The sequence below is a fragment of the Nuphar pumila genome, unplaced genomic scaffold, assembly GCF_984573655.1.
Source record: "Nuphar pumila unplaced genomic scaffold, dmNupPumi1.hap1.1 HAP1_SCAFFOLD_587, whole genome shotgun sequence".
Lineage (NCBI taxonomy): Eukaryota > Viridiplantae > Streptophyta > Magnoliopsida > Nymphaeales > Nymphaeaceae > Nuphar > Nuphar pumila.
The window spans coordinates 1-11,367 of NW_028323408.1; the positions used below are offsets into that span (position 1 = coordinate 1).

Consider the following 11,367-nt stretch of genomic DNA (forward strand, 5'->3'; position numbering starts at 1 on the left):
TTGTGTCCACAAGGGGAAACACATTTCATGATGAGTTGTCAGATAGCGCCGTATGTTCCCCTGCCATAGTCCACCTTCATTTGCATCGAAGATGTGTGTTCGCTTGCGTCAGCGGCTTCATGGCAGCTATGGTGCATTGATCCTGTGCAAGCTGTGACCAGAACACCAAGCCTTGAGACCAATCGCAGGACAGCATGGTTATGGTTCCGCATACATTATTTACGAGTGATGATTATTTTTCGGCATCAATGTCGATGTGTCATTGTCTCGTAAAGGAGGAGCCACGGTATGGCACGACCAGGCATCAGAGCGGGTATAAGAATAGCGCCTAGTGATTATAGTGGAAGTCCTGCGATCCTCAGCGTTATTGGATGTATCAATGGAGCAACTGTTTCTCACGAGGATCTTCCTGGTCGGTACTCTGTTGACCTTCGCCGTGCACTATCACCAGGAGCACCACTATTGGCAGGTGCGCACCATAGCGCAGGGACATATCAGCACGGGGCTCTATTAGGCAAACTGCTTGAGTGTAAATTACCCCTACCTTCTGAGGTCAAACGGCTCGAGAACACGCAATGTGCTTCCTTGCAGGTTTTGGACACGTTATTTCAACAGGATCAGCACGAAAAACTAGTATGCCAGGCTTCCCTGGCGAGCAGAGAACCTCAAGTGCAGATACCCTGCAAGGCATGCGAGCAGGAACCTGGGAATCTGACCTCTGCACACCCGCTCACCCCCCTTAAAGTGCGCTTCTCCACCTGGGTGGCTCGGCTGTGCCACAAGAGCTTGCAGACACCGCATGTGTAAACCACCAAAAACCTCATAGGCTATCGCTGCTGGTGCACCTATGATGAAGAACCACACAGCATGGCCGGAACTTGCAAGCAGAGATTGCATATTCTCCTGCATAGCAAGCAATGGGAGCATGGCGTGCTCCGAAGACATATGGGCGGTTTCTGCAGAGTCATGCACATTCAAACCTCAAAATTCGCCACCTTTGGCCTGTGATTGGTGTTATGACTGGACATGACCAGGCCTGATATGCGATGAAAGTGGGCCATACAAGAGTTGACAAACAGCAAAAGAGGCGATAATGTCCATGGTTGAGGGCAGGACGCTGAGGCGATTGTATTCCGCAACATTCGCAACTTTGGAACTGCTGTCTTGTGAACAGACCCATGTGATGCAGGTGTTTGTGTACAGCTTAGCTGAAGAGCACAATACCGGTGTGGTGAAGGACCAGAAGTGGTGCAGAAACGACCAGTACGGCACTGAGATCAGGTTCCATGAGAGCATCGTCGGTAGCAAGTACAACACACCGGACGCCGAGGTACGCAGATGCCCTGAACCTGCACCACGACTCAATTTGATGCAAGCCAGCGAGCGCCTGTTGCAAGCCATTCGTACTTTGCAATGGTGGACAATCTCGTTCAGGAAAGCTGCCCGGGCTGCTCGCAATTGAAAACAAGCAGAGGGGCAGGAACCGGTCAGAATTGTGTCGAGAAACAGCGTAGTTGGCTGCCCATTTGCTGGATCAGCACCTACACAATCAGATAATGAAAGCCGGCATTTCTGGTACCAGACATACGCATTTGTATAGGCGTAGCGGGTAGCCCGTTATTGAAGACAGGACATTTTCCAGAATGTACTTTACACAGTCGACAGGCAGGCTTATATACTAAATGTATAAGAGCATGTTATTCATCCGTTCACTAGTTCTCCAAAGCACTAGAAAGAAGATCGTAGCTTGCTACCTTGATAGCGAAGCTCACGGCTTGCTACCTTGATAGCGAAGCTCACAGCACTATCTCTCTTAGATCATAGTGCTGATACGAACTGCGATGCGACATTATATGTCAAGGTTCCTAAGTCCGATAGAACCTGACAATGCGCAACACTCCCCTGATGGAGCATGCAGCAAAGCAGAAAAACACTACAAGGTAGCGTTTTGAGAGCCGAATCTGGTCTGCCCCCAGAGTCATTGGCTTGGACGGCTGGTCCTGATACCCAAATAAAAACAAGCTAACAACAGATGCTCCCCAATGTGGGAGCCTATTTATCGGTAGATATAACACAGAAAAGCCAAGACAGTGGCAAGAACCAGATGGTTCCGCCTAACACCGTTTGTTTATTCCTCCAAAGATCCTAATCCCATGCCCTCGAAACAATCAACATGTTTCTAGCGAGGCAAAGCCTTCGTGAGACAGTCTGCCCAGTTTAGGGTCGTATTAACATAATCAAACACAAGCTGGTGCATTAGCACACGCTCCCGGGCAAAGTGATGCACATTGTCAATGTGCTTGCTGCGCTGCGTCATCATTGGGTTCTTCAGTAGAGCGCGAACAGACTCCGAGTCGCAGAGAATCTTGGAGGGGCCATCCACTTTCTCCCCCGGCTCGGGAAGAAGCTTCCTTAGCCAGAGCGCCTCACGAGCTGCCATGCCCGCAGCCTGATACTCTGCTTCTGTAGTGGAAAGCGCCACCGTAGGTTGCAACCGCGATTGCCAAGCCACAGGACCTCCGTGGAGAAGGAAGAGCAGACCAGTCGTGCTCCGACGAGATGCCACATCTCCACCATGATTTGCATCACAGTATCCCACGAGGCCGGAGGCAGCAGGGCCATAGACAGGACCTGCAAAGACAGTGCCCGAGAGATACTGTAGAAGATGCAGCCCAGCTGCCCAGTGCAGCTGTGTAGGGTTCCTAAGGTAGCGAGCCAGCATGCCCACTGTGCACGCAATGTCCGGTCGCGTACAATTGGACAAATGCATGAGAGATCCAACCATAGATAAATAGCGCGTAGCCAACTCCCCAGACAGAGGCTCCCCAGCAGCCGTGAGCTGAGTTTTGCAGGGAATAGACACAGGCACCACACCCTGACAGTCAAAATCCGCAAGCAACTTTCCACATACGGTCCTTGATGAATCATGAGCGAGCGAGCAGCACAATTTGAATGCCCAGAAAATCCGAAGGCTCCCCCAAGTCGCGAGCCTCAAACAGCGAGCAAATGAGAGTCATGGTTTGCACCACAGCAGCACCAGAGGCAGCCGCTACCAGACAATCATCAACATATACCAGCACCATGACTGCAATAGCAGCATCATCAAAGGTGAGGAAGAGGGACGGATCCGCATCTGACAGGCAAAAGCCAGCCTGGACAAGATGTGTCTTGAGCGTCTGATGCCAAGCCCGCGGAGCTTGTTTCAGGCCATAGATGGCTTTGCGTAGACGGCAGACCAGTCCAACCGGGCCAATGGAGTAGCCATTCGGTTGACGCATGTAGACCTCCTCCTCAAGATCCCCATTCAGAAAGGCCGTCTTTACATCCAGTTGCCGCAGCTCCCAGTCTCTGGCTGCAACAACAGAAAGAAACGCCCGCAGCGTGGTGTAGCCCGACACAGGAGCATAGGTGTCATCATAATCAATCCCAGCTTGCTGGGAAAAACCCTGTGCCACTAAACGCGCCTTATAACGGCCATCCCGTTTATGTTCCAGAACAAAGCGAGACCCCACGGCCCTAGACCCAGAGGGCAAGGCCACCAAATCCAGCAATTATGCTGCATCAGAGACGCCAATTCTTCATTGATGGCGAGCTGCCATTCATGAGCATCAGAGCGACGGAGAGCTTCGGTCACAGTACGCGGATCCAGACCTAACCCAACTACCTGCGCTTTGTTCATCCGACATTGCCTACGAACCAGAGCACGAGCATCCGGCGCAGATTGCATGGGAGGTGCAAGCAAGGCCAACCGAGGAATAGGATCAGGTATGGCTCAGGAATGGGATCTTCCAGAGCAGCAGGTAGAATGTCTTCGATATCCTCCTCATCAGACCAGTCAGGGTTGACAGTAGGCACAACATGGGTAGAGGGCACCTGGGAATCCTGCTCGGAGCTCTCCGAGGACGGATACGCAGCCAGCATGGAGGAATCATTAGAAAGCGTCAGCCCCGCCCCTTCACCTGCCGGATCCGAAGCTACTGGCTGGTCTCCTTCCTCGGTATGCTTCCACTGCGAAGAAAGCGGTTCCCCAGATACTTCAGCCAGATCTTCATCCAGGTCAGATGGTTTCTGAAACAGCACATCGCATGTCACCTTGAGACGTCCTTGACACCAGATGCGGTAGGAGCCAGAGCCGAGAGGAGCTTCATAGCCCATAAGCACCCCTGGCAGCGCTTTAGGTTGCAGTTTATGCCTCTGCTGTTTAGGGACAAGCACCCATACAGAAGCACCAAAAGGATGCATGCCAGACAAATCAGGTGCATGCCTATAGAAGCGCCGGTGCGGACTGACCTGCTGGCCGGACTGAGGAATGCAAATGTAGGTGTCACAAGCATATAACACAGCTTCCCCCCAGAATTCAGCAGGCAGTTGCGAGTCCACCAAGATGGTCCGGACACGCTCCATAAGAGTGCAATTCAAGCGTTCTGCCTTACCGTTTTGCTCAGGCGTATACGCAGACGTCTTTTCATGCAGCATCCCCTTACTACGAAAGTACACAGCTGAACCCTCAGAGAGGTATTCTCCCCCTCTATCACTGCGGAGACGCTTAATCAACACCCCAGACTGAGTCTCAAACCTGGGAATGAGACTCTTGAGCGCTTGAAGCGCCTCAGATTTGTGCTTGAGTAGCACGACAGCCGCATAGGATGTAGCGGCATCAATCAGGGTAACCACATAGTTGTATCCCCCAATGGCAGGCGTGCGCATGGGTCCCATGACATCAGTATGGACCCGAAATAGCAGTTCATCAGTGCGGGCGGCAGCAGGATGCGAGATACGAGTGAGTTTGCCTTGCGTTCATGCATCGCAGGGGTCCAAGTGTGCAAACGCATTTGGTGACAGCCCCGAGATGAAGCCCTTCCGTTGCATCTCCCCCAATGCCGTATACCCAGCATGACCCAGACGCTGATGCCATTGTTTAGCAGCATTCACAGCACACATGCGGATGCGGTGCTGTGACAGCCAAATCAGGCCATCAGCCACAAAGGCTGTTCCAAGAATGCGCCTTGTCGTTCCAGCGTGATACCCATGGTAGAAGAATCAAATTGCAGATTGACTCCCTTCTCCATCATCCGTGTGACGGACATGACATTGCAGCTGCCATCCAACGCAGGAACAATGAGTACATTCATCGTGAGTGGTCCCGATGCTCCAATTACGGTGATGTCCCCCTGCCCTACAGCAGTGCCCTGTTGCCCATCGCCAAATTCCACTGGATGCGACACGAGAGATGTCACGTTAGAAACTCCAACAGCAGAAGCAACCATGTGATCAGTTGCCCCTGAGTCGAGCAACCACGGCAACCGGACATTATGCTCTGCTGCAGGGCCAGGGGACACACCTGACGACGAGGCACCATCCAACGTGCGAGGGAAGCCAGGAGCGTAGGTGCTCTGAACGACTCCTCCATATTGCTTGCCTTCGGTAGACTCGAGCCACAGAGAGCATTGGAACTTCTTGTGCCCCTTCTGTCCACAGTGATAGCAGCCAGGAAACGGACGAGTCTTGGCCTCAGTCTTGAGCATTCTGCTTGGAACATCTAGAGTCATATGAGCTTCCAGCATGAGCAGGGCAGCACGCAGCGTCATCAGCGTATACTCGTGAGCACTTAGCGCCAGGGTACCACTGTGAACCGAGAACTTAGAGCCACTGAGACCACGCAGGATGATGGAAATCACCATCTCATCAGGGACGGTGATACCATGACGCATCAGATCTTCTTGCATTTCCTCAATTCCATCAATGAATGCATCGATTGACTGTCCAGAAGTCATCTTTGCATTGTGTAAGCGCGTCTGTAGGAAACCGGAATTAGGACGCAGCGTCAACATGTGCTCCTCAGCCAGTTTCTCCCATACAGCACGTGCAGTATCCAAGCCGGAGAGAACTTTGAAATAGCGATCACCAACGTGCATCATGAGCAATTCATATGCACTATCAGCAAGTTCACGAACTTCATCAGAGTCATCGTCACCCGGATCTTGAAAGAGCCATTTCTTCAGCTTTTTGGTAGTCAGGAAAGCCTTCATCCTAACCTCCCATACATAGTAATTCTTCTCGCTTAGCTTGTCGATGTAGAACTTGTTCTCCGCCATCTTGAAGCCTTCCGCGCAAGAGACCGAATCGTAACGTGTAGTACTGTCCTATTGTGCGAGGCACTTAACCTATTGAAGACAGGACATTTTCCAGAATGTACTTTACACAGTCGACAGGCAGGCTTATATACTAAATGTATAAGAGCATGTTATTCATCCGTTCACTAGTTCTCCAAAGCACTAGAAAGAAGATCGTAGCTTGCTACCTTGATAGCGAAGCTCACAGCACTATCTCTCTTAGATCATAGTGCTGATACGAACTGTGATGCGACATTATATGTCAAGGTTCCTAAGTCCGATAGAACCTGACAATGCGCAACACCCGTTGCGTCTTTCGGCCCCAGAAAATGCAGAGCTTTCAGGTCAAACGAACGTCCTTTCACTCTTTCAGAGCTCTCTCGCATTTACACTGAGGCTCTGAGGCTCTTCACACTGAGGCATGACACAGTAGGCATGACACAGTATGCGAAACACAGCGTGCCATTGCCGTGCAATCGGTTCATGCGCAACCTTGCTGGTTCGGATGCATAACAGATCTCCAGGATGCCACGTCATCATGTGTGTGTCACGTCATCATCTCAGCACCGAAGTTCGCCTCTGTGTGATGTTGCGAGTCACCGTCTTTCCAACGTGATCCATACACTGTTGTCTACCTGACGAGCGACCCTGACTTGGGGTTTACCGTCTTAATACATGCCAGAGTATCAGCACAACATGAGAGCCCACGCAATGAGCTATAAGCCCCCGTTAGCAGTGTCAATGTGCGTCTGCTGAACACTGGAAGGGTACATACAACCTGGAATTTCCAGCATGGTTCTACATGTGGAGGTGTTGTCCAAGCGTGTCTTTGCTAGGGACAAAGTTTCAGACGGATCAGTTTACCAGACGGACAAAACCGACTGATACAGCTGTCTGATGCTACAAGTTGTCTTCGAGTAGTGCCATGTCAAGCACAGCGGTCAGCCTTGTGCTAATACGGCCTGTCTCGAAGGGTGTTTGCATGTCCTATGTGGTTAAAGCTGGACTTATGATGATGAAGTATACTTTTACAACACAACCTATAGTATGGTGATGATATCGTTATACAACACTACCGCATCCACATGGACATTGGCACCTCCAAGAACTACTTGGGAATAGTAGCACATCTGGTATAGCTCCTTGATCGCTTCAGAGCCCTGACGCACTGCGTCTTCTTCCCATCCGTGTGGGTACTTGCAGGACGCCGACTTCTACTTTGTTCCCATCTACGGCGAATGCTACCTCTACAGAGCCACCAAGCAGCTGGGTGCAAAAGATGGCCTGGCCGATGCCAACTTGTGCGTGCTCAGGACCCCACTGACATGTGAATCCTGTCCCCACACAGACTCTCTGCAGACAGCCCCCGTTGTAGTGAATGCATTTGTAGCAAGCACGCCGGCGTTTAGCCAGATGCTTTCATTTGCGGGCCGCGATGCCTGAAAATGCACGGCGAACAGGGGGGGAGATGGGGGTCGAACACCATTCTGGTACATCACTGAAGCACACCACACTGGTCATAGACTGAATCCCTCGGCCCGAGCTGCGGTGTTCTAGAGTTCCATGATGCAACTCAGCGGTACCAGATCTTACTTCTCTGACTCAGCAGTACGAGTGCTTCAGGCGTATCAGCTCGGTGGCTACAGCCGGCATGGCAAAGCTGCACCCCAGAGCCGAGCAAGGAAATCATGCGTATTGTTGTCGACTGCGTGGACCATAGAGCGCAGGAGCTTGGACCCACGGACGTAGTGTGCAAGCTTTGCAGGGGTTCAGGCTTGCATTAGACTCCGTCTTAGCAGCCTATTGTAGTCTAGACAACGTTCCGCCCTCGCGGCTGCGAGGGTATGTATAAGGAAAAAAATGCAATTTATGCTATCTGATCTCCGTATCAAGATAATGTAGATGGAGAAGTTCGCACAATGCAACTGATCAATTGTTGTCCAGACTACGGTACCCATATGTACCAACCGAAACATGGAACCGAACGGAGGACATGATCATGTCATGTCTGTGTAGGTGGTTCAGGCGTGCGTTGGACTCCATCATTGCAGACTACCCGTTCTGGAACCGCACGCAAGGGAGGGATCATGTCTTTGTTTTTGCGGGCGCTAGGGGTCCCCACATCTTCAAGGACTGGAAGCTCTACATCCGGAAGGCCATCTTTCTCACCCCAGAGGGTGATCGCTCCCTCGGAGAGCAATTCAACACTTGGAAGGACATTGTGATCCCCGGTTTGGAGGCCGATTCTCGCTTCTGGACTGGTGAGGGCCGCAACAACACACACCGCAGCATCTTTGCCTTCTTCATGTGCGCCCCCCCTCCCCCACCCTCGCATGTGTTGCAAGACTGAGACACATCCCGATTTCATAGCTTGTGCTTCGTCAACATTTGTTCAGCGTCGTGATGCACTGTGAGGTAGGCCGCACTGGCCGTGGGCGCTTGATGGTGACTCATCAATGATGACGCATTCAGAGAACGAAGCTCGTGGGCAGGTTCGTTTCGTTGGCTTATTAGACATCTCATGTATTTTATGTTTCATAATTCCTGTAATTTGTCCTGTTCTTGCAGGGGTACGGTTGTGCACAAGGAGGGCAAGTCGTATAGTAGAGGTCTACGGCCGAGGCTGCAGCAGCAGCTGAAAGGGCAGCCCAACATAGTGTTCAGTGAGCGAGAGAACGTCTGCGACCGGCACTGCTACCACGACCAGATGGCTCAAAGCCTCTTCTGCTTGTGCCCAAGAGGCTGGTCTCCCTGGACCCTACGGCTGTACCAGGCCATGATGCTTGGTTGCATCCCGGTTGTCATCGCCGACGAAATCGAGTTCCCTTACGAGAGGTCGCTGGACTGGAGCGCCTTGACGATCAAGATTGCTGAATCTCGGGTATGGACAATTCAAACGTCTCCACTTGCGCACAAAAGTATAATGAACACGCCAGCTCAAAGAAGGTGGCGTTGGCGACAGTCCCCACTTGCTCACTCATACTCTTGTGCATCGCGCACCAGGCCTAAATACCAGACACGCACCCGCTCGATTGCTCACAGCAGCTCCGCAAGGGGTGCCGGTTGATGGCGTGTTGCACCTTGGACATGCCCAGCAACGATGGGTCTTAAAGCCCCATCAGACAACATACAACCCAAGTAAACGGCAGACTTAGTGGGTGTTGAACACCAGTGAGGAGACAAACCAAAGATGCGGTTCGAGTTGAGGTCAGGACTGCAATGGACAGCTTGCGCAAACAGTCATTTTCTGTAACAAGAGTGAACCCCCCTTGCCTGTTGCTGGAGTAAATGGCAAGATGATGATCTCAAATTTCTAACATCGCCGCATAAATTGATGATGAATCTTGTTTTACCACTACCGAATCCACATGGGATTTGTCCACTCTAACCATTGTGCCGGCATCTGTATGGATTCGATGGTTTCTTTGGTTGGATTTATGGTCTCCGCTGCTGCGAGCTGCCGAGAACAGATAGTGTCCCTTGGTGTGTTGGCACATGGGTAGCCGCTGCACTTGTTCAATACATGACGAGGTGTTTGCCGTCGTCATACTTCGACATGGTGTAGATGGCAACTTTGACGATGCGATCGACTGCAGGTTGATGAAACGCTTGCCATTCTGCGAGCAACCCCTCCGCACGTACTACAGGCCAAGCAAGATGCCATCAAGGCAGCCTGGCCAATGATGGCGTACCCAACCCCGTCTTCAACCGGAGATGCATTCCATTCAGTAATGGCTGACCTTGCCACCAAAGACGCCGCTTCAAAGCATCATCTCTTACAGCCTGGTAACTCATGTAGACGCCAATGTCCATATAGATGCGGTAGCATAGTAGAAGATACATTAGCACCATGTGCATGTATTCCTTGTACAGATGCTGCTTGCCGTGATCTGTACACCATATGCTTGTGGCTGGCCGGAATCAGTTTGGCCCGAGTCAAACATGGATAAGTCGATACTTGGGCACCAGCAACGTTGGACTCGGCGTCTGTTGACTCCGGCAAATCTCATCCACATACTCACAATCCTTGTTCAAAACAACATCCATCGTCTTGTGCGGCATGATCGGCTTGATCATGTGCGCACGTGACTGACTTGAGAGGTCGATGAGCATATGCGGTTCCATGACCATGAGGGACTTGTGAGGATGAAACTGAGGTCCTTGGCATCAGCATCTGCCTGTCGATTGCCTAGCTCAGGCAATCTGTCCGACGTGTGGCAAAGCTAGGCCACACGGCTCTTGCAGGGGGTCGTTGTTGCGTGCTTCCTGCTTGTAGTGCTGCTTGCGGGCCGGTGTGTTGCGCTACCTGCCTTCTCAACACACCTACTTGTAGGTGATCAGCACAGGGCCCCCAAGTGCAACAATCCTCTCCATAATCTGCAAAATCACATGGCAGGGCCCATTAGGGATGCACAATGCGTGGCAACTGCTGCCTGTTGGTACGCTGGCGGCTAAGAAAATATTTTGGCTGTAATTGGAGCATCTGACTGACTTCCCATAAAGAGAGTCTCAATCTCGCAGCATGGGGGTTAGTATTCAGGGGTTAGGGCCTGCAAATGCACACCATTTTCACGATGGAACATCAACACTGCAACCATTCAGCTCCTGGTACACACAAGGGGTCTGTGACGGGACACGCCTCGTTGAGCGCCATGCGCTTGTTCATTGCAGCAAACCGAAGAACCTCCATGAACTGCACAAAGTTGAGCGTGGGCTGCGCTTCAGGTTTTACTTTGTTGTAGATCTTGTCGATCTCCCCAGACGGTAGGTCCTCATCGTTAAGCAAACGAGCGTCCCTGCAACCGCAACACCTATCAACATAACACTCCAAATACCCCCAACGTGTGGATTGGACGTTGGTACACACCATCAGGCCGATGCCCGATCCCAAGCACTTCCTAACCAGTGCTGAGCATCTTGGTAGGGCCAAAGCGTCTCCAAATTGTCTCCCCCGGAACTCATCCGAGCTGGAACATCTGTTGTCTGGGCACGTAAGCAGCTGCGGGAAGGCCGAGGAGCCTGTCATGACGCTCATGGCGCAGTGGTGGTCACAGGACGTCAACTCCGCCGCACACTTCATTCCACTTCGCGCATTGGTGCAAGCACGCAAGTTTTCATCGTTACTTTGTAGCACCCGGTACCCCACCACGGACGCTCGCATGACACCATATGCCACACGTACCAGACGTCATATCGTATATCATGATGAAGTATTTCGCTGACGTTCAACGAGCTACATCTCTTCGAATGTGCT

The 11,367-nt window shown here is 51.7% G+C and overlaps 2 protein-coding genes across 2 annotated transcripts; one reads left to right on the forward strand and one right to left on the reverse strand.

The window, feature by feature from the left end:
* Positions 1-2,179: 2,179 nt before the first annotated feature.
* LOC149810005 (secreted RxLR effector protein 161-like) lies at positions 2,180-2,722 on the reverse strand. The gene has a single exon (XM_089994475.1). It carries the CDS (start codon positions 2,720-2,722, stop codon positions 2,180-2,182), a length of 543 nt encoding a protein of 180 aa, XP_089850601.1.
* Positions 2,723-7,038: 4,316 nt separating this feature from the next.
* Positions 7,039-10,202, forward strand: LOC149810006 (putative glucuronosyltransferase Os01g0926600). Its single transcript, XM_089994476.1, has 6 exons — positions 7,039-7,158; positions 7,317-7,414; positions 8,130-8,420; positions 8,682-8,994; positions 9,710-9,841; positions 9,987-10,202. The coding sequence occupies exons 1-6, from the start codon at positions 7,039-7,041 to the stop codon at positions 10,200-10,202; spliced, it is 1,170 nt and encodes a 389-aa protein (XP_089850602.1).
* The last annotated feature ends 1,165 nt before the right edge of the window (positions 10,203-11,367 follow it).